General features: G+C 44.1%; 1 protein-coding gene across 1 annotated transcript in view; it reads right to left on the bottom strand.

Annotated features, from left to right (window-relative positions):
• The window catches only part of spryd7b (SPRY domain containing 7b), a 32,988-nt gene extending 8,902 nt beyond the window's left edge, over window positions 1-24,086 (bottom strand). Inside the window, exons 1-4 of the mRNA XM_038802604.1 lie at window positions 23,928-24,086; window positions 11,643-11,759; window positions 4,733-4,899; window positions 2,783-2,885 (exon numbers count right to left, since the gene is read on the bottom strand). Coding sequence (XP_038658532.1) covers window positions 2,783-2,885; window positions 4,733-4,899; window positions 11,643-11,759; window positions 23,928-24,075 — 535 coding nt within the window. The 5' untranslated portion in view covers window positions 24,076-24,086. The remainder of the gene's footprint in view (window positions 1-2,782; window positions 2,886-4,732; window positions 4,900-11,642; window positions 11,760-23,927) is intronic.
• Between the last annotated feature and the right edge of the window lie 3,658 nt (window positions 24,087-27,744).

The following is a 27,744-nucleotide window of genomic DNA, read 5'->3' as shown; positions in this document are numbered from 1 at the left end:
GATCCTTGGAGGTTCGCGAGGCCGAGGGCCAGGGAATTTTCATACTTCTCCCATGTGCATACGGCCTACTCCCGGATTGATTTTTTTGTTTCGAGTAGGGCGCTGATTGCGAGGGTAGTAGACGCTGAGTACTCGGCAATAGCCATTTCAGACCATGCCCCGCATTGGGTGGACCTCGAGCTGGGGGAGGAGGGACACCAGCGCCCGTTCTGGCGCTTGGAGGTGGGGCTGCTGGCGGATGAGGTGGTGAGGGGGCGGCAATGCCCCCGACAATGTCTCGGGCGCTGATCTCCTTGATTCTTAAGCGAGACCAGGATCCCCCTGCAGTGTGGGTCATACAGGCCGATCTCACTCTTGAATGTGGACGCCAAGTTGTTGGCAAAGATCTTAGCCACGACGATAGAGGACTGTGTGCCGCAGGTTATCCACGAAGATCAAACGGGGTTTGTGAAGGGGAGGCAGCTGAACACTAATATACGGAGGCTCTTGAACGTTATAATGATGCCGGCGTTAGAAGGGGAGGCGGAGATAGTGGTGGCGCTAGATGCGGAGAAGGCCTTTGATAGGGTCGAGTGGGGGTAGTTGTGGGAGGTGCAGGAAAGGTTCGGGTTTGGGGAGGGGTTTGTCAGTTGGGTGAGGCTGTATGAGGCCCCGATGGCGAGCGTGGCCACGAATAAGAGGTCGGAGTATTTTCGATTATATAGAGGGACGAGGCAGGGGTGTCCCTTGTCCCCCCTACTTTTTGCGCTGGCAATTGAACCCCTGGCTATGGCGCTGAGGGAGTCGGGGGATTGGAGGGGGCTGGTCTGGGATGGGGAGGAGCACCGAGTGTTGCTCTATGCGGACGACCTTTTGTTCTATGTGGCGGACCCGGTGGAGGGAATGCAGGTGGTGATGGGGATTTTCCAGGAATTTGGGGATTTCTCAGGGAATAAGCTTAACTTTGGGAAAAGTTTGTGGTACACCCGGGGGACCAGGAGAGGGGGATTGGGAAGATCCCACTGAAAAGGGCAAAGTGGAGCTTCAGGTACTTGGGGGTTCAGGTGGCCAGGAGCCTTGCATAAGCTTAACCTCAAGGCTGGTGGAGCAAATGGAGGAGGAGTTTAAGAGGTGGGACATGTTGCCGCTATCTCTGGCGGGTAGGGTGCAGTCAGTCAAGAAGACGGTGCTCCCGAGGTTTCTGTTCCTGGTCCAGTGCCTCCCCATCCTTATCCCGAAGGCCTTTTTTAGGCGGGTTAACAGGAGCATTACGGGGTTTGTGTGGGCACACGGGACTCCAAGGGTGAGACGGGTGTTCTTGGAGCAGGGCAGGGATGGGGGGGGGGGGGGGGGGGGGGGGGGGGCTGGCATTGCCCAACCTCTGTGGGTATTATTGGGCTGCCAACGCAGAGATGGTGCATAAGTGGGTAATGGACAGGGAGGGGGCAGCATGGAAGAGGATGGAGATGGCATCCTGTGTGGGCACGAGCCTGGAAGCGCTGGTAACAGCGCCGCTCCCTCCAACGAGGTATACCACGAGCCCGGTGGTGGCAGCTACCCTCAAGATATGGGGGCAATGGAGGCGGCACAGGGGGGAGGTGGGGGCCTCGATGGGGTCCCTAATACGGGGGAACCACCGGTTTGTTCCGGGGAGAATTGATGGCAGGTGTCAGGAGGCTGGGGGACCTGTTCAGAGACGGGAAGTTCGCGAGCCTGGGTGAGCTGGAAGGGAAGTTCGGGCTCCCCCCAGGGAACACCTTTAGGTACATGCAAGTAAGGGCGTTTGTCAGGCGGCAGGTGGCGGGGTTCCCTCTGCTGCCGCCGTGTGGGGTTCAGGACAGGGTGCTCTCGGGGGTGTGGGTTGAAGAGGGGAGGATCCCGGAAGTGCACCAGGTGATGCAGGAGGTAGACGAGGCCTCGGTGAAGGAGCTGAAAGGTAAATGGGAGGAGGAGCTGGGTGAGGAGATTGAGGAGGGGGCATGGGCGGATGCCCTGGAAAGGGTGAACTCCTCCTCTTCTTGTGCGAGGCTTAGCCTCATAGTTTAAGGTGCTGCATAGGGCTCATATGACCGGGACAAGGATGAGCCATTTTTTTGGGAGCGAGGACAGGTGTATTAGGTGCTCTGGGGGCCCAGCAAACCATGTCCACATGTTCTGGGCATGCCCAGCGCTGGGGGAATTTTGGAAGGGTGTAGCAAGGACGGTATCGAGGGTGGTAGGATCCAGGGTCAATCCAGGCTGGGAACTCGCAATTTTTGGGTTTGCAGTGGAGCCGGGAGTGCAGGAGGTGAAAGAGGCCGGTGTTCTGGCCTTTGCGTCCCTAGTAGCCCGGCGGAGGATTCTTCTTCAGTGGAAGGATGTGAGGCCCCCAAGCGTGGAGGCCTGGGTCAACGATATGGAGGGGTTTATTAAATTGGAGAGGGTGAAATTTGCCCTAAGGGGGTTAGTGCAGGGGTTTTTCAGGAGATGGCAATCATTCCTAGATCTCCTGGCAGGACGGTAAAATCAAAAGGTCAGCAGCAGCAGCAACCGGGGGGGGGGGGTTTATCTCTTGTTTTTGTTTTGGGTTGAATCTTTGCCAACGACTGCCGTTTATTTATTTCTTCTCTTATGTATACAACGGGGGGGGGGGGGGGGGGGTTTTGTTCGTAGAATTTTCTGTTACTGTTTTCCTTTTTGTGAAAATGTGAATTAAAATTTTTTTTTTTAAAAAGCAATGCTAACCATTGTACTACACACCTATATAGGCCATGAAGACAGTAAACTTCAACATTTTTATACTACAATGTATAAATTGACTCACCATATACAACTGGATACACTGTGCCCCTAATTCCAGATGCTGGACAATGCATATTTTTTCCATTCAAATAAATGTTTAGTTCCACATGATCATAAGTAAGCCCCTTGTAAAAAAAAAAGTTATTAAATCACTATAATTCTGTAGTTAAACACAACTGCAATAAACTAAGGTTCAAAACAAAGATTCAAAACTCACAAAATCTGCTTTATAAATAGCTTATGAAATCATTGATGTTTTGAAACACTAATCTCTTCAGTTATGCCTCCTTTCAAATTAATTCACTACCACTGTACTGGAAATGACATGCATCATAACAGAAAAACAGGGTCAAGTGATGGCTGGGTAACAAAGCAGAGCGCCAATCAGTTCATATCTGAAAAGTATGCATTTATATTTTTTTTAAATCTGAATGAACTTTAAAAAAATTAAATGGTTATTTCTTGATTTATTCTGGGGTAAGTTCCCAGTGACCTAGTATCTTTTCCAGTGAACATCAGCTAAGCTACTTGAGCTAGCAGTGATGGGCTTAATGCTTTCCCTGCCACTCAAATTGTGCAGGATAACTATCAAGGACATCAAACCTACACCAATGTTTTCCCCACTCAGTTCAAAAATTACAAGGACCCCTCGCATCCCTCCTCCTCCAGTCTTCTCTTCATCCATTATTTCCCCCTCCCTCAAATGCCACTTGTCCTGACTGAAAAAGGGTATCGCAGCACAACATTTATTTATGTTAAAAGATAGCATAAAACAAAATATGTTTTCATAAAGTTGGTTTCTCTTTCCGGGTTTAAGGCCTGAAATGAACTTCGGAAGCAATAGTCATTTTGCAATGCACCATCCAGGGTGGAAATGTGACGATCCAGTGTGGCAGTAAATTCATTGCAGCTGTAATTACAATGTGCTCATCAATGGAGAAAGGTTCTTTGCAAATTTTAAAAGCCAGCAGCAATAAATTTATATGAGTATATTTCTAGTTTCTGTTAATATTAGTTTGGTAGCTGCACACACACACAGCCCGATTAACTGCTGTGACATTAACTACAATAATGGAACAGATAGTACATTTGTGTAAATCAAGAAAAAGTCAAAGCAGGAATTTGTACATTTACAAGAAATGTCAGGTAACGGTTTAAAATGAACACATTGGTTTGTCTTTCATGTGTCACATGTATGTGCGATCGTTATGTTAACTTTGGTTTACTGAGAACCACTGCTGGAGTGGCCTTCTGGTCATTTTTTTTTAGTTCATGGAATATTGGCGCTGCTGGCATTTATTCCCCAAACTTAACTGCCCTTGAGAAGATGGTGTGAACTGCCTTCTTGAATAACTTGCAGAGTGATGATAGATGGGGAATGCCAGGATTTGGACCATGTGACAAAGGAACAGATCGGAGGTATGAATCAAGATTTTTCCACAAAAGGAATAACCACCTGCATTTACATAGTGCCTCTAATTTAGTAAAACATCCCAAGATTCCACACAGGAGTGCTTTCAGTCAAAATCTGACACTGTGCCACAAGAAGAGGTAGTAGAACAAGTGTCCAAAAGCCTGGTCAAAGAAGTAGATTAAGGGGCATCATAATGGATACCCATGAGATTTAAGGGAGAGAATTCAGAGCTTAAACCCTGGACAGCTTTGGTCCCATGTCACCAGAAGCAATGTCTCTACATTGATCTGATGGTTGAAGGTACAGGGAGAGCTGAAGTCTTCCTACCCCTCCCTGTAGAGAGAGGAATGCAACTTTGCTTTTACTTACCTGTACTTTTGTTAAGGAAACAGTACATATGTGAGAAGCAACACTAGTTTCAGCTGCAGCAGCCAGAGCTATAGAGGCATCAGGGGAAATTATTCAAATATAGCTATTTAAAGTTAGAGCGACAAGGAAATCCTTGAAAACCAAAAGCCCTAGAGAGTATCTGCAAATCCTAAATTCCTTTTTACATACCACAATATCTCCTTCCTGGGGAAGACTGTTTGCTGGAAGTCTGTTTCGCTCTTCGTTATTGTGATAAATAGCGCCATCGTGCCTCAGCACTAAACTTTGAGCATCCCGACCGAACGGAATCTGATTAAGGTTGGCTTTTTGCGTAGCCACCCCAACTCCCCAAACTCCTGAAATATAATAAGAGTGCAATATGGTTACAATTCATTTCAGTTTCCTGAAATCTAATCTGCAGCTAAGTTTGCTTCAATTTCTTGAAAAACACAGTGCATATTTAAATGCAACCTCAGAAAATTTATAATCTTGATACATCACAATCAGATTCCCTTACAATTGAAGCAAATAATTTCAGAAAAACGATAGATGCATGGCACTGACATGCCAACATACGCCAGAATGGCAAGGCATGGCTGGTGAATTCCCCACACTATTGCTTTTATTGTTTTGACCAAGATAATAAAGGCAGAAAATTAAGGCTGGAAACACCACAATCCAACAAATGCAGGAGAGAAACATTCAAAATCAGCATTGCTTTGTGGAAGGGCTCTCCAGCAGTCCAACCTGAGCTATGGAACAGGTCACCAGCCAGTTTTCTGACCACTTTAAATGCATCCGTGTGAGACTGGGGACGAACTTATTAAAGGGAGGAAAATATATACTTTATTTAAAAAAATAAAATAAAAACACATAGTTCCGTTATTTTTAATGCATAGGAGTGCATGGGTATGCGGAAGTGTACAATCAAATTCGCCTAACTTTTTATTTGAAAGTGAAAGGGAATTTCCCTCCAGAACTTGCTTGCAATTTTACAGAAAGAACAAAGGGAAGATCATCAAGTATATTTCATCTTAAGACAGCGCTTGAAATGTTTTCCAACTATCACCCCATTGTGAGGCTTGAAAATTGCCATGACCCCAGCATGTGAGCAGAATGAGCCTGAGCCAGGTAGACGATTAGAACTATGAATGTGGGGGATGAGAGAGCTGTGATGTAGAGAGTGGGAGAGGGGATAGGGAGGTGGAGAGCAGTGAGGGCAGGGAGGTGGAGAACTGCGAGAGCCAGGGGGAGAGCTGTGTGGGCGGGGAGTGGGCAGGGAGGTGGAGAGAGCTACAAGAGCAGAGAGAGGGGGCAGGGAGGTGGAGAGCTATGAGTATGGGGAGAGCTGAGGGAATGGGGAGATGGGGGTTGAAAACCACATCCATAGAATCCCTATTCTCTGGATGTAGTCTGCACCAACCCTCTGAAAGAGCACTACCCAGGCCCACTGTAATTCCTGTAACCCCACACATTGATCATGGCCAATCCACCTAACCTGCAAATCTTTCCACTATGGAAGAAACCGGAGCACCCGGAGGAAACACATGCAGACATGACGAGAAAGTAAAAACTGCACATAAACAATCACCCAAGGCCGGAATGGAACCCGGGTCCCTGGTGCTGTGAGGCAGCAGTGATAACCACTGTGCCGCAGAGCCGCACCTACTTTTACACTGGCCTTGTTGGAGCAGGAAGCAAGCCTGAAAGATAGGTCAGTAAGGCTATGCCCACCACTGGAAAAAAAAACAGGCTTTCCAAGTTCTAACTCTGAGCTTCATGGCAGCTATTACTGCATCAGAGCTAATTCATCCTAAATCCCACTGAGGGGTCACAAGCCAGGTTTGGGAAGCCCCATCTTATACAGACATAAGAATCAAAGCACTTCACTATTACTGGGACTGCACTATTTTGAAATACAGTCACCACCTTGTCAGGAAATTAGTTAATTGGGAACTGGGATAGCCTGTGCAGGATATCCCCTTAAATGGAGTCATGGGTTAAGCAAACATACTGCACATTTGATTCAAGGCACTGGAGGGAGAAAGGTAGCACTTATATGGGATTCCATTTCATTCACAATTGTACACTATGTGGGACACAGAGCAGACCTGTCATGACAATAACATTATTTGGTAAAGTGTAATTATTTTTGTCAGACATAATTCCTAGCAACATCTAACAGTTACAGCATAAAAAGAAAACAAGATGCTTTACAGAAGTGTAATCGGGAAGAAAAAAAAGCCAAAGAAGGAGAGCTTGTCAAAGAATTGGTTTTTAAGGAGGGTCTTAAAGGAACAAAATGGAGGGGCAGAAGTTTATGCAAAGAATTCTACAACACATGGCCAAAGAGAGAAGGGATGTGGAGAAAATGTATAAGAAGCTAGAGCTAAAGTGATAGTGGTTTCCTCTAACACTGGAAGATTACCTCATTGAATATCAGCTTATGCTCAAAGTGAAAATGCATAAGAACATAAGAACATAAGAACTAGGAGCAGGAGTAGGCCATCTGGCCCCTCGAGCCTGCTCCGCCATTCAATTAGATCATGGCTGATCTTTTGTGGACTCAGCTCCACTTTCCGGCCCGAACACCATAACCCTTAATCCCTTTATTCTTCAAAAAACTATCTATCTTTACCTTAAAAACATGTAATGAAGGAGCCTCAACTGCTTCACTGGGCAAGGAATTCCATAGATTCACAACCCTTTGGGTGAAGAAGTTCCTCCTAAACTCAGTCCTAAATCTACTTCCCCTTATTTTGAGGCTATGCCCCCTAGTTCTGCTGTCACCCGCCAGTGGAAACAACCTGCCCGCATCTATCCTATCTATTCCCTTCATAATTTTAAATGTTTCTATAAGATCCCCCCTCATCCTTCTAAATTCCAACGAGTACAGTCCCAGTCTACTCAACCTCTCCTCATAATCCAACCCCTTCAGCTCTGGGATTAACCTAGTGAATCTCCTCTGCACACCCTCCAGCGCCAGTACGTCCTTTCTCAAGTAAGGAGACCAAAACTGAACACAATACTCCAGGTGTGGCCTCACTAACACCTTATACAATTGCAACATAACCTCCCTAGTCTTAAACTCCATCCCTCTAGCAATGAAGGACAAAATTCCATTTGCCTTCTTAATCACCTGTTGCACTTGTAAACCAACCTTCTGTGACTCATGCACTAGCACACCCAAGTCTCTCTGAACAGCGGCATGCTTTAATATTTTATCGTTTAAATAATAATCCCGTTTGCTGTTATTCCTACCAAAATGGATAACCTCACATTTGTCAACATTGTATTCCATCTGCCAGACCCGAGCCCATTCACTTAACCTATCCAAATCCCTCTGCAGACTTCCAGTATCCTCTGCACTTTTCGCTTTACCACTCATCTTAGTGTCATCTGCAAACTTGGACACATTGCCCTTGGTCCCCAACTCCAAATCATCAATGTAAATTGTGAACAATTGTGGGCCCAACACGGATCCCTGAGGGACACCACTAGCCACTGACTGCCAACCAGAGAAACACCCATTTATCCCAACTCTTTGCTTTCTATTAATTAACCAATCCTCTATCCATGCTACTACTTTGCCCTTAATGCCATGCATCTTTATCTTATGCAGCAACCTTTTGTGTGGCACCTTGTCAAAGGCTTTCTGGAAATCCAGATATACCACATCCATCAGCTCCCCGTTATCTACTGCACTGGTAATGTCCTCAAAAGATTCCACTAAATTAGTTAGGCATGACCTGCCTTTTACGAACCCATGCTGCGTCTGCCCAATGGGACAATTTCTATCCAGATGCCTCGCAATTTCTTCCTTGATGATAGATTCCAGCATCTTCCCTATTACCGAAGTTAAACTCACTGGCCTATAATTTCCTGCTTTCTGCCTACCTCCTTTTTTAAACAGTGGCGTCACGTTTGCTAATTTCCAATCCACCGGGACCACCCCAGAGTCTAGTGAATTTCGGTAAATTATCACTAGTGCATCTGCAATTTCCCTAGCCATCTCTTTTAGCACTCTGGGATGCATTCCATCAGGGCCAGGAGACTTGTCTACCTTTAGCCCCATTAGCTTTCCCATCACTCCCTCCTTAGTGATAACAATCCTCTCAAGGTCCTCACCTGTCATAGCCTCATTTCTATCAGTCGCTGGCATGTTATTTGTGTCTTCCACTGTGAAGACCGACCCAAAAAACCTGTTCAGTTCCCCAGCCATTTCCTCATTTCCCATTATTAAAACTCCCTTCTCATCCTCTAACGGACCGATATTTACCTTAGCCACTCTTTTTTGTCTTATATATTTGTAAAAACTTTTACTGTCTGTTTTTATATTCTGAGCAAGTTTACTCTCATACTCTATCTTACTCTTCTTTATAGCTTTTTTAGTAGCTTTCTGTTGCCCCCTAAAGATTTCCCAGTCCTCTAATCTCCCAGCAATCTTTGCCACTTTATATGCTTTTTCCTTCAATTTGATACTCTCCCTTATTTCCTTAGATATCCACGGTCGATTTTCCCTCTTTCTTCCGTCCTTCCTTTTTGTTGGTATAAACCTTTGCTGAGCACTGTGAAAAATCGCTTGGAAGGTTCTCCACTGTTCCTCAACTGTTCCACCATAAAGTCTTAGCTCCCAGTCTACCTTAGCTAGTTCTTCTCTCATCCCCTTGTAATCTCCTTTGTTTAAACACAAAACACTAGTATTTGATTTTACTTTCTCACCCTCCATCTGTATTTTAAATTCCACCATATTGTGATCGCTCCTTCCGAGAGGATCCCTAACTATGAGATCATGAATCAATCCTGTCTCATTACACAGGACAAGATCTAGGACCGCTTGTTCCCTCGTAGGTTCCATTACATACTGTTCTAGGAAACTATCGCGGATACATTCTATAAACTCCTCCTCACGGTTGCCTTGACCGACCTGGTTAAACCAATCGACATGTAGATTAAAATCCCCCATGATAACTGCTGTACCATTTCTACATGCATCAGTTATTTCTTTGTTTATTGCCTGCCCCACCATCTCGTTACTATTTGGTGGCCGATAGACTACTCCTATCAGTGACTTTTTCGCCTTACTATTCCTGATTTCCACCCAAATGGATTCAACCTTATCCTCCATAGCACCGATGTCATCCCTTACTATTGCCCAGATGTCATCCTTAAATAACAGAGCAACACCACCTCCCTTACCATCCACTCTGTCCTTCCGAATAGTTTGATACCCTCGGATATTTAACTCCCAGTCGTGACCATCCTTTAACCATGTTTCAGTAATGGCCACTAAATCATAGTCATTTACGATGATTTGTGCCACCAACTACAAGCATTCAGGTAAAGTACACTTATGTTGGTTTTTTTACCTCTGTTTTGAATCTTAACATCTCCAGTTTTATTCCTTTTGTTATTACTGGGCCTATTCACTGTGCTCCCCTCAGTCACTGTACCTTGTACTGTCGCCCTTATGGATTTCTGACTATGTCTTCTCTGCCTTGCACTTTTCCCCTTACTTCCTTTTGTTTCTGTCCCTGTTTTACTACCTTCCAACTTCCAGCATTGGTTCCCATCCCCCTGCCACATTAGTTTAAACCCTCCCCAACAGCTCTAGAAAACACCCCCCCCTAGGACATCGGTTCCAGTCCTGCCCAAGTGCAGACCGTCCGGTTTGTACTGGTCCCACCTCCCCCAGAACCAGTCCCAATGCCCTAGGAATTTGAATCCCTCCCTCTTGCACCATCTCTCGAGCCACGCATTCATCCTATCTATCCTGACATTCCTACTCTGACTAGCTCGTGGCACTGGTAGCAATCCTGAGATTACTACCTTTGAGGTCCTTCTTTTTAGTTTAACTCCTAACTCCCTGAATTCCGCTTGTAGGACCTCATCCCGTTTTTTACCTATATCGTTGGTGCCTATGTGCACCACGACAGCTGGCTGTTCACCCTCCCCCCCCAGAATGTCCTGCAGCCGCTCCGAGACATCCTTGACCCTTGCACCAGGGAGGCAACATACCATCCTGGAGTCTCGATTGCGTCCACAGAACCGCCTGTCTATTCCCCTTACGATCGAGTCCCCTATCACTATAGCCCTGCCATTTTTCTTCCTGCCCTGCTGTGCAGCAGAGCCAGCCACGGTGCCATGAACCTGGCTGCTGCTGCCTTCCCCTGGTGAGCCATCTCCCTCAACAGTATCCAAAGCGGTATATCTGTTTTGCAGGGAGATGACCGCAGGGGACACCTGCACTGCCTTCCTACTCTTGCTCTTTCTTTTGGTCACCCATTTTCTATCTCCCTCAGTAACCTTCACCTGCGGTGTGACCAACTCGCTAAACGTGCTATCCACGACCTCCTCAGCATCGCGGATGCTCCAAAGTGAGTCCATCCGCAGCTCCAGAGCCGTCAAGCGGTCTAACAAGAGCTGCAACTGAACACACTTCTTGCACGTGAAGGAGCCAGGGACAGTGGACGTGTCCCTGAGCTCCCACATCGCACACGAGGAGCATGACACGGGTCTGGGATCTCCTGCCATGTCTTAAACCCTTGGTAAACTTAAACAACTAGAATTTCAAAATAAAAATAAATAAATTAGACAATGAAAAGAAAAAGAGAGACTACTTACCAGTCACTTACCAGGGTTAAAAAGCACCTCCTCACACTCTGCACCGAATTACCTCACTGTACCAAATTACCAAGTTTAAATCTCCCACTCTGTATGAGTCTCACTCCGGATGTGTCTCCTGGAAAAGTGCTCGCTTACTGTGTGCGCTCTCTGTCTGTCTTTTATACAGACCTCAGCTAACCGATGACTCAAAAAAAACCTTAACTTCAAAGAGAATAATACAATGTGCCCCTAAACAGGCCGCAACAGGCCTCAGGTGGAATAGTTCGCTTAAAACCAACAAAGTTTTATTTCATAAAGAATCCAAGTAGATCACAGGTGACCCACATTTAGATACCTGAAGAGAACGATGACAGCTGGCATAGGGAAACTGCGAAGGTTAAGACTTCAAAAACAAACTAGTTACGAATGCATGCCACGAAATGGTCATTAAATGAGAACAGTAGGGCAGCCCCAGCTCTGACATTTTACTGACCTGTTGATTGGACTTTAAATTCAAAGTAACTTTTGTTCTGATGCAAAGGTGCATTGGCTAAGCAGCCTCCTGTGCCACATATTCTTCGCCCATTTTTCACAATAACAACATCAGTTCCTATGAAGAGAGACAGAATTAATAAGCTGAAGAGAATTAGCAATATTAAGAAAATACAAAAGCATTTTCAAGCTAAGTTCCGTTGTGCAGCAAAGTTTGATCTTTCCTAAACGGCAAAGAAAACTTTGCAGTTATGTAGTGCCAAGCATAACTAATGAAGTCCTTTTGAACTGTGGGAATCACTTCTGAAATGACAGAAACATTATAGTCAATTTGTACACAGCAAGCTCCCACAAACATTGTGATAACACCCAGATAATATGCTTTAGCAAGGTCGGGTGAAAGATAAAGATTGACAGATATAGGGAGAACTCATAAGTAGCAGCAGGAGTAGGCCATAACCCCTCGAGCCTGCAGTGCTATTTACCAAAATAGGAGTCACAAGTAAGCCTGACTGGGTATAATAATCTATCTTGTCACAAGTAGGCTTACATTAACACTGAATGAAGTTACCGTGAAAATCCCCAAGTCGCCACATTCCGTACCTGTTCGGGTACACAGAGGGGGAATTGAGAATGTCCAAATTATCTAACAGCACGTCTTTCGGGATTGTGGGAGGAAACCGGAACACCTGGAGGAAACCCATGCAGATACAGAGAGAACATGCAGATTCCGCAGAGACAGTGACCCAAGCCCGGAATCGAACCTGGGACCCTGGAGCTGTGAAACAACAGTGCTACCCACTGTGCTCCCATGCCGCCCGCGTATGGATGGCAGCTTTCCTTTCCCAAGGGACAGTAGTGAACCAGATGGGTTATGACAATGGTTTCATGGTCGTCATTAGACTTAGTACCAGATTAAAATTAATTAAACATGATTGCCCACTAACAAAGCCCGATCACATTATGATTTTTTTAGAATTCTGCTATAACCTCCTTTGTAATAGATTCTGGCAATTTTTCTATGTCAGAAGTTAAGTTGTGCTATCACAAGCCACAGCTGACACCTAGTATACTCATTCTACAGTAATGGCTGGTACAATGGCTACTTTCATTTTTCAGTATAATCTCATGAGTATTGAGATTTTTTTTTTAAATTCCCTCCAGATTTAGCCATGGGCTTCTTTAGATCTGTTGTGGTACATCAGGGGTCAAAAATGAGCTCACACACAAGAATGCTCCCAGCTCATATTTTGTTGTTGAAATCACGTTTGTTGTCCAAGGGAGGAGCTTCACCTTTCAAAAGAAAACAACCTATACACTTTATTCAAATTGGTTTTTGTTTGGCAGCCTTTTTTTGAATTCTAACTGTTACTCAAATTAATTAGAACTTGGCAACTTTCAGAAGCCGTTTACTAGCTTGTCTTTTCCTTATTGAGGCCCTGAAGAGAATCTGACAGGCCAAATTTATTTTTTGTGGGTGGTGTGAAAAAGAAAAAAAACATAAGGAAATTACTTCAATCAATTTGTTTTAGCAGAGTAAAGGCGATTTTATTTCTTAACTACACAAGGAACTGAGTTTAACAGTTGATAAATATATTTGCTGTATTACACTGGAACGTTTGTGAGTTGTGTTGCTGTTTAACAATTGCATTTGAGAGTTAAAGACAAAGACTAGTGTTGTGTTGATTTAACTGCCTTTCAAACACAAGGAGATACAGGAAGGAACCAGTAACTGAATTTAATCAAGACATCAGGGCTTTTGGCTAAGATCAAGTGTAGGATCAAGCATGAGATCAGGTGTAACGCCTGTACTTGTCAGCTTGGATCTAGTATGTCTCTTTTGTGGGACTATGAATTGAATCCAATTTGAATTTGAATTGTTTTTTGGAACAAGCAAAGGGATGGATTAAAGGCTTGCTCTGTCCACTCTGCACATTGGCTTTGTAACTGAGAAAGGAATCACTTTTTAAAAAACTCTAGGTTTGGGTGTTAATGCTATGTTTGGCTGTGGTCTAAAACATGGATATCCAGTTTAAACAATAAAAAAAATGGAATCACACATATATTCTACAGTAACTGACTGGGTCCACGTTTTTAAAAACTCAATTCTTTTGACATTCTGCAGTTTTCCTCTTCAAGGCAACATATACACCAGACAAATTTCAACATTCAGTTTTAGTGTGCAGCTCCTCAATCTCATGTCCATCAGAAGCACTCTTTAGATTATGAATTATGCATAACTCCAATCAGATGATATTGCAGCAATTTTTTAAGCAGTCCATGAAGCAACCACTCTAGCAAAAAAAGAATAGGACAAAGAATAGGTGATAACTATGAAATCAGTTGTTAGAAATTGGCTTAAATGGAACAAAAAAAGATAAATGAAACAAATAAATAATTTAAGTTTTATAATGGAGGATCTTGTTTATTATTTTAACCAAGAGATTGTGAGCTTGCAGTGCTCTGACTCTAACAATCTGTAGTCGTGAGAGATGGATGATTAATTGTTTAAAATTTCCGAGCAGTGAGAATCTGTGTGTTTTGTTTGTTTTATGTGGATGTTCGTACATTTGTGTTACCATTGTTCAGGGCTAAGTTTGTAAAAGTTCATATCTCTGGGAAATAATAACAATAATAATCTTTATTGTCACAAGTAGGCTTACATTAACACTGCAATGAAGTTACTGTGAAAAGCCCCAAGTCGCCATATTCCAGCGCCTGTTCCGGTACAGAGGGAGAATTCAGAAATGTCCAAATTACCTAACAGCATGTCTTTCAGGATAGTGGGAGGAAACCGGAGCACCCGGAGGAAACCGATGCAGACACGGGGAGAACATGCAGACTCCGCACAGACAGTGACCCAAGCCGGGAATCGAACCTGGAACTGTGAAGCAACAGTGCTACCCACTGTGCTACCCATCTTGTCAAATTAACCTTGTCTGGAGTTTTTAAATTTCAGACATTCAGGAAGTTTACAACAGAACCACAAGGATGCTTAAGTCATTCATTTTGGTCATTATTGCTTTAAAGCACTTGATATGTTTCACTGCTTATGTATGAATGGTATTTATGTGTTGTCTGTTTTACATTTTAATGTTTTCTGTCTGATGTGATGTGTGCCGGAATGTGGCGACTAGGGGCTTTTCACAGTAACTTCATTGAAGCCTACTCATGACAATAAGCGATTTTCATTTCATTTTTCATATTATGGCTTTGAAGATCAACAGCTATCAAAGGGAAGTTTAATTAACAAAACGATTTTCCAATGTTACCATCCAACAGTCATTTCTTTCTGGCCAGAAGGATGATTCTAGGATATTTTTGCTGAACAAGGCAGCACAGTGGCACAGCGTGTCCTGCTGCCTCGTAACGCCAGGGACCTGGGTTCAATTCCGGCCTTGGGTGACTGTGGAGTTTGCACATTCTCCCCGTGTCTGCTCCAGTTTCCACCCAGAGTTCAAAGATGTGCAGGTTAGGTGGATTGGCCGTGCTAAAATTGGACCTTAGTGTCCAACAATGTTCAGGTTAGTTGGGTTGGGGGATAGGGCGGGAGTGGGCTTCGGTAGGGTGCTCTTTCAGACGGTCGGTGCAGACGCGATGGGCCAAAAGGCCTCCTTCTGCATTGTAGCAATTCTACGGTTCTATGCGGGAATTTTAATGCTAATGATAATTCACACATATAAGAATTAGATCATTTTAATTCAATAGGATTGATTGGAATGTGTATATTTGGAATGATTATGCCCAATCTTGTGTTGGATTGGTCTTGGGTTAAAGCTTCCTTGTCAGGTTCAAAGAGTTATTTCTGACACAACTGAGATTGGAGAAAAAAAAAGGATGTAAAAGAGAGATTATTAAATAAAATGGATTTACTCCACACCTTTTCAAATCAGCAGAGAATTAATCCTTGCCTGCCAACAGTTGAAGATGTATTCACATTTTTACAAGAATTGCAAAATGTAAGTTTGAACTGTCAGATATGTTTGGATTAATCAATCCATTTTGCTCCAAGCAGAATGGGTCTTTGTGCTTCCTTTCACAGGTAACTGCAAGTGGAACAGAATTTACAGTAGCTTCAAGAATTTGAGAATCTATTTGTGGATAGACTTTCAGTATTGCAGTAATAGTCGGCCCGTTAAAATCTTGGGTGGGGGGGGGGGGGGGGGGGGTGTGTTAGCATCTAGTATGGAGTGACAAAAGACAGAAGGGATGAAGGAGTGCGAGATTGCATTCACCAGTCTTAAACAGCTCCTGGCAACAACACCGGCATAAGGATGCCAGATTTGACTTGCCCCCTTCCACATATTCGGCCATAATAATGAGAATTACTACATTGCTGCAATGATCCAACAATATGGAGATTATAAGCAATCTATAGCCTATTACTCTAACAAGCAATCAGTAGTTGCTGCTGGGTATAGAATACTCCCTAATGCTGATTCTGAACGGGAGAAGATTGAAAACTATCTCAGGCACTAGAAGGGCTAAAGAAGAGAGTCTATTACTTAAGTGGGTGGATTCAGTAGTTAAGGACGAGGGAAACATCCAGTTGGATATATGAACATTGAGGAAAGGATTGTAATGTGCAGATGAGAGTTGAGGCAGTGAATAGAGTAAGAGAAGTGCTAATAGAGGAGGCATTGAGACCCTGTTTAAGACGAGTTACAACGGAATGAATGGAAACCCAAGAACAGGATGGGTGATAGTGGAACAAGGCAGGACGAAGGAGTGGAACCTATTTGATGAGTATCGTGTGCGACGATGATGAAAAAAAGAACTGACATCTAAAGGGATTTTAAGACAATGAAAACCATACACACAGTTTAGGCAGTTTATATGGATACAAGACAACGCCTCTTTTGAAGAAGAGACAAGATAAACATTAATGGAAATCTGAAAGCTATCAACATTGTTGTTTGAATTTGGGACAATCCTGCGATGTGGTAAAGCAATGTAATTTAGCAAGTTAACTTTTAAAAAATTGTAATTTAAGTCAAAGAACAAGCAACCAAAATGTTCCTGCCTGGAATCAAAAAAAAGTTTGATTTTGTTTTAAAGATGTTGTTATGCAGATATTTTTTTTTATTGGACTACAAAATAGTCTCCAGGGCACGGGATTGGGATGTGATTAAGTAATTGAGGGTAGATGACAGACAGGTAATCAAAACAGCAAATGGGAATTGGAATATTTGATACAATACCAGTTTCAGTTATTTGGAGGTCTGCTTGGCCCATAATTTCATAAGTTAACTACTCAAGCCTGATTAATAGTGTTAGAACGGATCTACAGAGGTGGAACAACCTCCTTCTGTCTCTGGCCAGTAGGATCCAAGTAATTAAAATAAATGTACTTCCTACGATTTAATTTTTCTTTCAATGTCTCTCTATTTGTTGCCCAAATCCTTTTTTATTAAGGGTAACAAATTAATTTCTGCTTTTATTTAGGCAGGTAAGAATCCCAGAATCTGCAGTGTTCTGCTCCAAAGAGATAGGCGGGCAGGAGGATTGGCTCTCCAAATTTATGATTGGGCTGCCAACATCCCAAAAATTTGCAGTGGATTAGTGACTTTGATTCTATCTGGGGCTGAATGGAAGCTCTCTCGTGCACTGCTTCTACTCTTCATGCCATAATTACTGCATGGCTGGCCTTCTCTCCTGCTAGATTTTCTTAAACCCAGTGGTGGTCTCCTCCCTTAGGATATGGAACAGTTTCAGCAGCACTTTAAGCTCCTTTCCCTGTCTTCTTCAGCCCCTATTTGTAATAACCACCTCTGTTTACCTTCTGGTTTGGACCCTTCATTTAAATCTTGGAAGGCAATGGGACTTGAGCATTTTGGGGACCTATCTGTAAGGGGTAGGTTTGCCAGTTTTAGGGAGCTGGCTTGCAAATTTCAGTTGCCCAATTCTAGCTTTTTTCATTATTTTTGTGACTTTTCTAATAAGGTTTTTCCTTCCTTTCCTTTGACCCCGCCTTCCTCCTTGCAGAACAAGGTTTAATCCTTGGCTCAACCTGGCAAGGAGTCTATTTCAGACCTATATTGATCTCGATCTGATCTCTCGTCAGATCCTGGGGAGAGATAAAAAGGAGGAGCTGGGTCCTGTGCTTACTGATGAGGCTTGGTGGGAGGATCTCTACAGGGTCAATTCCACATCCTCTTGTGCCTGGTTGAGTTTGATTCAGTTCAAGGTGTTACACAGGACACACTTGACCAAGGCAAGGATGAATGAGTTTTCCTCAAACGTGGAGGACAGTTGTGATCATTGTTCACTTTCCCCAGCAAACCATACAGAGATGTTTTGGTCCTGCCCCAAACTTGCCAGCTTCTAAGTTTCCTTTTTCAACACTATATGGGAGATTCGTTGGGTGGTTCTAAATCTATGTCTATTAGTAGCCATGTTTGGGGTCTCAAATTCACTGGCATTTTACACTGGGGTAGGGGCAGACATTGTCACTTTTGTCTCACTGATAGCCCCGAGACAAATATTGCTTAGCTGGAGGTCTCCCATCCGCCAGTTTGGGCGATTTAATGTCATTCCTGCACTTAGGAGAAAATTAAATATACCATCAGGGGGTCAGTGGGGTAGTTCTACCGGAGAAGGCAGCCTCTTATTAGCTGTCAGGGGGTTTAGTTAGTGTTTGTGGGTGAAATCTAATGGAAACGTTTCTACGTGTCATTTGGGGCAGGTTTCCCACCACTATCTAACCACTCAGTCATTTTTTGGGGCCCTGTGGAGTTTCTCCCCGGTCAAGCCCACACCGGAGAACTGAACTCATTGGGCGAACCAGCTCCTCCGAGATCCGGCCACCATCTTGATATGGTGCCCAAACTCGGAGAGGGCTGTGGGTCCCCCACCCATGGGCAATGTCACCACTCCCACACACATGGGCATTACCCCACATCCCCCCTCACCCTATAGATTTGCTGAGGGCCCCCCTTCCCAGGCCTTCTTACGTTCCCTTTCGGGCCATCCTCTTCCAGGACCCACGCCCTTCCAGAGGCCCCTTCATGCCCACCCTGCATCTCTCTCCCCGCCCCCCCCCCCTTCCACCCTCCTTGTTGCATGGCTCCCCCAGGCCATCCTGGCACGGCCATCCTGGCAGTGTTCCTGCCAGCTTTGAGTGTCACCCAGGTGCCTTGGAGGTAGCAGTGCCAGGGTGCCAGGGAGCCCATGTTCCAGGGTAGGGCGCTGGGGGCCAACCTGCTCTGTCCCCAACCACCCAGGGGCCTCTGATACCCTGGGAGACCTGCCCGGTCGACATTTGTGTTGACCAGTACTGAACCGCACCCAGCTGGGGACTCCCTGGGGAGGCAAATAGATGCCGAAAGCCCGGTAGATCCTGGGTGAGCACTTCTCACATGAGACTTAGTCACGCCCATTGTGGGCAGAACCCTGATAGTGACACATTGCGAGATCTGAACAGATCTCGTGAGACGTACTGGCTGACGGAAAGCCCGCAGGAGATTCTCCCGGCATCTGCTGGCCACGTCACACTCCCGTTCAGGCACAATGCGGCCGGGAGATCACGGCCTAAGTTTTAGTTTGTGTTTTTATTGGGGTTTTGTTAGTAATTTTTGACTTTGTCATCTTGCATCTTCACAGGTTCATTATTTGTTATTTCAATAAATATACTTTTAAAAAAGGTACTGTTGGAAAAAAAATTGGGTCTCGCCATTAGGAAGATTAAAAAAAGGTAGAGTGAAATTACATACAGCTCAGCAGCACAAGACAAAGCATTACAGCAATGTATTTCTATTTTCATAGATCATAGAATTTACAGTGCAGAAGGAGGCCATTTAGCCCATCGAGTCGGCACCGGCCCTTGGAAAGAGCACCCTACCCAAGACCACATCTCCATCCGATCCCCGTAACCCAGCAACCCCACCCAACCTTTTTTGGAAACGAAGGGAAATTTAGCATGGCTAATCCACCTAACCTGCACATCTTTGGACTGTGGGAGGAAACCGGAGCACCTGGAGGAAACCCACACAGACACGGGGAGAACTTGGAACTTGGCATTTATAGTTGGCCTACCACCATATAATTAACTGAGCGAGCTCTATCATCTTGCTTAATAACACATTTTCAGTGGTGGTAACCAAAGCGATCCCATCAGGCAATGGTAAGCATTTCACAATTATGTGTCACCTTTCAACAATGTCATCGTCGAGTGCTTTGTCTGGTTATCACCACATGACTGAAGGGTGTGGTATGCGTTGGATGACAACTGCTTCTCATTGTTCTCTGGGCATTACAAGGCTATTTCCATGATAACTTTTGCCTATCCATTTTGTGCACAATAATTGGTCTCTGGAAACAATGTAACTGAAAAATCTCATGCCACAAATCAAAGGAGACTTAATTGTAAAGATGGTGATGTCACAAACAAGTTTCAATTAAATCTTTTTAGGTTACAAAAATAAAATGATTTTGCAAATACATTGACCAAAATATAAATGAGGAAGCATTATTATATAAAATTACTAATCTATATGAAGGGATATACTACAATATTTTGTTCTATTTTTGTCTCTGAGTCATACCGTAGGAATTAACAAACTGGACCACAGCAAAAAGCTACCTGCCAGTATGATTCAACACATTCCAGAAATGGCAATTATTTATTTTTCAAAAAGGAGTACATGAAGGTATGCAAGTTATTTTAATACTCGTGTTCCCACACTCCCCAAAGGATTTGAGGCATAGATTAATTAGGATGCTGCCTGGTACGAAGGCTTGAAAAATTGGGACGCGTTTTGTTATAAAAAATACTGAAGTGTTGAAAACGTTGAAAGTATGGGATCAGGTGGAGAGAAACAGACTCCTTCCAGTAGTTATGCAAGTAAGAATGGGTAAATTGAAACAGCATTAAATACGAGATGTAGAACATGGAGCAGGAGAAACCTCTTCCCACACATTCCTGGGGTTAGCGATGGAGGTAAAAACTATATCAATATTCAAGTTTAGATTGGATAGATGAATGAAGGAAAAGAGTTCAAAAGAGTAACAAGATAGGTAAATGTGATTTGAGTATTTGTTCCTGTAGGCAAAAATGACCCAGAAGGACTGGCTGGGCCAAATGTAAATGTCCAATAACATCTATGTACTTTTTGCTGAATGTCAGTATCAGAGAATGATTTTGTGACTGGACTGCCCAATAACAAGATGCATCAGATTATGCAATAATGATTATTTACTCCCTGATGCCACAATGTCTCATCAACATCGGAATGTATCACAATGCTTAATGGCGCTTGATGACAGTGACCATTTTCACCATCTGATTGTTGTGAAAATGTCCAATTTTATGATTTATATATTGTAGGAATACAACTTTTAGTTTTTGGTAAATTACATTTGTAAATGTAAGGTAATTAAAACTGGAACTCAGAAGTTGCTGAAGAAAGAGAGATGCTGTCTTGGCTTTCATCTTGCACTCATCACAACAGATTGCAGCGTTACCAACAATTTGAAGGGAACAATAATTTATACTGCACAAGAGTGCTGAATGGTTGGTAAGCAGACAATGTTTGAGTCGTTGCCATGGAGAATACAGCAGGAAATAGTTAACTGCGAAGCTTTCGTTCAAATTCAAACCAGTCAGGCCGACTTTGATTAATGAAGGCCCGCCATGGGGAATGAACTAGGAGAAGACAGGGCAACATGGTGGCGCAGTGGTTAACACCACTGCCTCATGGTACCGAGGACCCGGTTCGATCTCGGCCCTGGGTCACTGTCAGTGTGGAGTTTGCACATTCTCCCCGTATCTGTGTGGGTCTCACCCCCACAATCTAAGAAGATGTGCAGGTTAGGTGGATTCTTCATGCTAAACTACCCCTTTATTGGAAATAAATAATTGGGTACTCTAAATTTATTTTTTTTAAAAGGATAGCATATCAAGATGCACATCTTTATGTATATATAGCGAGATCATTACTTGCAATATGGCCCATGGGAAACCTTGTAGGAGCAGGTCAGACAAAGCGGAACCTATAAATTTGAGGTAGGGGTCCCACACTGGATCAGAGTAAGAACAGATCACAAATGTCAGGAATTCAAAAGGAATACATACTGGCTCAAGCATGGACTTCACTACCTTCTTGCTCAATGTGAAAATACACAGATAAACCCCATCATAACATGGCACCTCCAGTACAACCTATCCCCATGGCAACTGCGAGATGTCCCAAATAGGGATTCAAACAAATTAACTTTACCTGTCCAAACTTGTCTGATCTGACAAGTATATGGATAATTTAAGACCTCTTGTTTACCTGCTATTTTCCAACCTTTCTTTGATCTGGGGAATTATGTGAATAGTCCACATCGCTAACAAAGACAGGGCAATTCTCCTCAGACTTACTATCTTTAGTTCCCCGGTTATCTGCCATTTTATTTTACTTTATTTTTTAAATTTAAATTTAAAGTACCCAACACTGAGTACCCGGGTCGGTCCCAGCCCCAGGTCACTGTCCGTGTGGAGTTTGCACATTCTCCCCATGTCTGCCTGGGTCTCACCCCCACAACCCAAAAGATGTGCAGGGTAGATGGATTGGACTCGTTAAATTGCCCCTTAACTGAAAAAATAATTGGGTAGGCTATAATTATTTATTTTTTAAATTTAGAGTACCCAATTCATTTTTTTCCAATTAAAACTCCAAAAGGACAGTGACCCGGGGCCAGGATCGATCCCGGGTCCTCAGCACCGTAGGCAGCAGTGCTAACCACTGCACCACCTTGCCGCTCTTATTTATTTGTTATTCTATCATGTTTATTTGCCCCACACCATCAACCATTTGCTGACTGAACCGGTCTATAAATATAGAGGCACTAGTTCTTAAGAACTGTTGCCCTGAATTTATTCTGTCTTTCTCTGTTCTTACATCTGCAGAAACATTTGATCTATAAAAAATTATTTAAAATATCAGAAAAGGATATTTGGGCTCAAGAAATAAGAGTTCACAAAATAGTGTCAAGTTAATAATTCTTATACAGTATAACCTTTTGTACAGTGAAACCTTGTGGCATCATTCACTCAGTCAATATCTGGGGCTTAGAATTTAATTTCAAAAATTAATGGTCTTCCTCAAAATCATAATATGATGCCACATTGTTCACTGGCACAGTGGTTAGCACTGCTGCCTCATGGCACCAAGGTCCCAGGTTCGATCCCAGCTCTGGGTCACTGTCTAAGTGGAGTTTGCACATTCTCCCCATGTTTGTATGGGTTTTGTCCCCACATCCCAAAGATGTGTACGGTAGGTGGATTGGCCATGCTAAATTGCCCCTTAATTGGAAAAATGAATTGGGCACTCTAAATTAAAAAAAGAAATTGCTCCATCCACACCATCTTGTATCACAATACCTATTGATGCCACAGATCCACAATGCCCATCAATACCATACAATCTGATACCACATGACCCATCAACATCAATTGTACCAGTGCTTAAATACACTGCCTGATGCCATAGTGTTCATCAACACTGCCAGTTGCCACACTGCACATCACCGACTAATGCCAAATGTTTAATGGCACCATCTGATGCTACAATGTCCATCATCATCTGATGTTACAATGATTACCGGCATTGTCCAATGGCACAATGACTATTCCACCAGAACATACATTGCATCCTGGGCAATGGAGGTTTTGAGATTAGCATTAATAATAATATCTTTATTAATGTCACAAGTAGGCTTACATTAACACTGCAATTAAAATCCCCTAGTCGGCACACTACAGTGCCTGTTCAGGTACACTGAGGGATGTACACTCAAAATGTCCAATTCACCTAACAGCACATCTTTCAGGATTTTGTGGGAGGAAACTGGAGCACCCAGAGTAAACCCACTCCGACACAGGGAGAACTTACAGACTCCGCACAGACAGGGCTTTTGGACCAATGGTCAGAATTGGAGATTACAATTCGTGTTCGGGTTGGTGCTAGAATTAGGAACAGCAGGAGATCCCCATTAACACCATTATTAACGATTAGTGATATCCAGCAAATAGACTAATAGCAGTGAAGCCAACTCACAATCCAAGGGCTTCCATCATGCATCTGCATCAGAGTAGTGGGCTCCTAACATATATGGAGAGGGGCAGTTGTGTTCAATTTTAGATGCATCATATAAATCACGGGTCCCAATCTTAAAGCAAAATAAGAGGCTGTCACATATTCGAGTGACGCTGAAGAACTAAATGAGGTCCACAAGAGGCTGATTTACTGCCTTCGGTTAACAGCAGCAAAAATTGATAAACATGGGTCACATGGAGACTCACCCATGTGCTGCGTGTCTAACTGGACGGCGGGCATTTCCTTGAGCTGAATGTGTCCGGAGCCTCCATCGCTGCACCACCTCAAACAACACAACACCGACGACGCCATCTTCCCGGCACTCAACCCACCGACGTCACACGGCTTCCGCATATAGGCATGACGTCTCGCGCTTCCGGCCCGACGTACTGACGTCATCCTCCAGTGACCCAGCACGCCCTGTGGGCGGACGCTCAATTTCCCCGCCCTCCCGATGTGTCAGGCCGTCTATCCCGTGGTGCTGCACGCGCGCTCTGACCGCACGTGCGCGACCCCCCCCCCCCCCCCCTCCCATAGTTTTGACTGGTGGGAAGTGATTCAAAGAGGATCGCAGCGAATCAATCTCGGGACACACCCATGAATGACTGGATAAAAACCTGTGGACTCCCTACTTGACAACAGTGTACCAGCATGGTCACAGCTGGGACTGTAGCAGTTCAAGAAGGCCCACCACCGTCACCGTCACCTCGTCTGTACAAGGGCAAGGAGGATTGGGCAATATATGTCAACCTTATCAGAAACAGCAAGGTTTTGCAAACAGGAATGGAGATTAATGACAATTCAGTATGCATTTTGGTAATTTTAGCTGCGGGAGAAATGCTGGCCAGGAGAACTCAGCTGTGGTATGGGGCCTTTCACGTTCAGGTACGCTGGCACATGGCTTCCTTGGTTTAGTGTGTCATCCAAAAGACAAGACCTCCAACAATGTTGTGCTACCTCTCCAATGCACTGAAGATTCAGCCTACATGACATCCTCAAATCCTGGAGTGGGTTTCAGTATGTGTCCCGCTTTCATAAAAGCAAACTGATCTAATCCAAATTAGCAGTGTGTTTGACTTTCACGAGATAAAATCAATTTGTCATATTTGTCCTTCTCCTGGAGCCCTGACAGACAGAAGTTTGAAATTGCCTGCTTGAAGATATACTAATTTTAGTATTTTAAATAAACAACTTTGTTTTTTTTAATTGATTTTTTTATTACTTCCTCGCAATTCTTGTCAGCCGACCAGAATGGAAAACTTTCATTTGGGGAGGTGGCGAACACTTTGAGAAACATTGAGAATGCACAGTGATTAAGTTGTGTTGTCATTGAGAATGCACACACTTCCCAACAACTCATCTACCCTCCAAACTCCGCCTGCCCTGAAACTGGTAGTCTACAGATCACACATTGCCATCAACAAGCCTATTGAACCAGACTGGAAATAAGTCATCCTTGACCCTCAAGGACTGCCCAAAATGAGAAGGAAGAATAATTCATAGACTCATAGAATTTACAGTGCAAAAAGAGCTAATTTGGCCCATTGAGTCTGCACCAGCCCTTTGATACAGCACCCCACTAAGCTAGGCTTCCACCCTAACCCCGTAACCCAACCTAACCTTTTGGACACTAATGAGCAATTTTAGCATGGCCAATCCACCTAACCTGCACGTCTTTGGACTGTGGGAGGAAACCAAAGCACCCGGAGGAAACCCACGCAGACGCGGGGAGAAAGTGCAAACTCCACACAGTCACCCAAGGCTGGAATTGAACTTGGGACCCTGGAGCTGTGAGGCAGCAGTGCTAGCCACTTGGCCACCGTGCCGCTCATTTGAATAAAATACCTCAGCTGTAATTTTAACAGACCATAAACAATTTTAAATGAACAAGTAAATGCTGTTGTATTTTGGTGTTTAACACATGATTGCATACACTTGAAGGTCACTGACCACATCTGTAATGGACATTGCAACTCTTATGATCTGGAATGTGGCTTTATCTGCGTAATAGCCAAGTAAACAATAATGATGCAGAATGATTGATCAGCAAACCCATCCCACTGTCTGTGGCTTGCTAGAATGTGCCATTGTTTGATTCTTCATCCTTTTTGTAAATTAATTAAAAATATACTTCATCTAACTCAGGCGATAAACCAACAATTTATTTAACAATGAAAAGAAGCAATAAACATTACAAGAAACTTGTTTATAGTAATTAATAATGGAATATTACAATAATGAATAATGCAGGGTAGCATGGTGGTTAGCATAAATGCTTCACAGCTCCAGGGTTCCAGGTTCGATTCCCGGCTGGGTCACTGTCTGTGTGGAGTCTGCACGTCCTCCCCCTGTGTGTGTGGGTTTCCTCCGGGTGCTCCGGTTTCCTCCCACAGTCCAAAGATGTGCGGGTTAGGTGGATTGGCCATGCTAAATTGCCCGTAGTGTCCTAATAAAAGTAAGGTTAAGGGGGGGGTTGTTGGGTTACGGGTATAGGGTGGATACGTGGGTTTGAGTAGGGTGATCATGGCTCAGCACAACATTGAGGGCCGAAGGGCCTGTTCTGTGCTGTACTGTTCTATGTTCTATGTAAGATGCTTCAGTTGAGTTCTTCAACATAACCAGATCCATGAAAATAGCTGCTCACTTCATATCTGTGTAACTTTCCTCCCCTTGTCTTCCTGTATTTTGTTAATTCTAATCTGTTGTGCATTTTATCTCTACTACTGGGTCTTTACTCTAGCTCTGTTCCAATTAGGACAATCAGTGAATTTGCCTTCTTTCTATATTGTCTATTTCCGAATGCTTAGAGTCGCCAGGTATCGAATTATACCACCACAAGTTTCAACCGGCTATCGATCAAAGAGCCAAACACCAGTTAGCTAGCTCAAGGTCAAGGGTACTTTATTTACAGACAATCAATCATGCAACATAAACACTACTAGTTAACTACACCTATTACTAAGAAATTGAAAAAAAAATTGAAAATTGCTTATTGTCACAAGTAGGCTTCAATGAAGTTACTGTGAAAAGCCCCTAGTCGCCACATTCCGGCGCCTGTCCAGGGAGGCTGGTACGGGAATCGAACCATGCTGTTGGCCTGCTTGGTCTGCTTTAAAAGCCAGCGATTTAGCCCAGTGAGCTAAACCGGCCCCTAAATGGCTTATTGTCACGAGTAGGCTTCAAATGAAGTTACTGTGAAAAGCCCCTAGTCACCACATTCTGGCGCCTGTTCGGGGAGGCTGTTACAGGAATTGAACCATGCTGCTGACTTGCCTTGGTCTGCTTTCAAAGCCAGCGATTTAACCCAGTGAGCTAAACTAGGTCCAAGACAACTAAGACAGCCTATACTTAACTTCGGGCACCCGGTTTAGGTCAGGAAACAGTGGCCGCTGTTCAATTCTGGATCTCTTGGGTTCGAAGGAGTAACTGCTGCTCAGCTGGGCTCATCCGTCTGGTAGTGGGCGTTGAACTTGAACTTGCTTCTGGTGTTGCTGCGATTGGCGATGACCGTGACCGGGGTGCCAAGGTTAAAAGAGAGTGAACATATGGCGAATCTTCCCTTATACTTGGGGGCTTTCGCGCTCTTTTGGGCGGTCCTTCGATTTGGGCCTTACTAATTGGGTGATCCATGATCACTCCGTTCGATTCCTTAGCCAATAAGTGGGCGGGGCTCTGGATGACTGGGCGTGTCTCAGGCGGTCACTGACCCTGTTGTTTGTGTTTCCCTTGGACAGGGAGTGGCGCCGAAATGTCTGGGACTGTCCCGATTGCTGGAGTACCAGTCCTTTGTTTTGGGGGAGATGGGCCATCACCTGCTGATCGGCCTGATTAACATGCTAATGGGACGGGGTTTCGATACCGTTTGGACTTTGCTGACAAATATGCATTTCAGGATCAGAACCTGCCTGACCCTTGGCTTGTCCATTTTACCCATCAGTCTTTGCGAGTTGCTCTGTGCTTAGTTGGAAGTGGCCATCCCAGATTCAACAGCTCCTCCTTGCAACATGACTCTCATCACATCTC

This window comes from Scyliorhinus canicula, chromosome 7, assembly GCF_902713615.1.
Source record: "Scyliorhinus canicula chromosome 7, sScyCan1.1, whole genome shotgun sequence".
Taxonomy (NCBI): Eukaryota; Metazoa; Chordata; class Chondrichthyes; order Carcharhiniformes; family Scyliorhinidae; genus Scyliorhinus; species Scyliorhinus canicula.
This window is presented reverse-complemented; position numbering and strand designations above follow the sequence as displayed.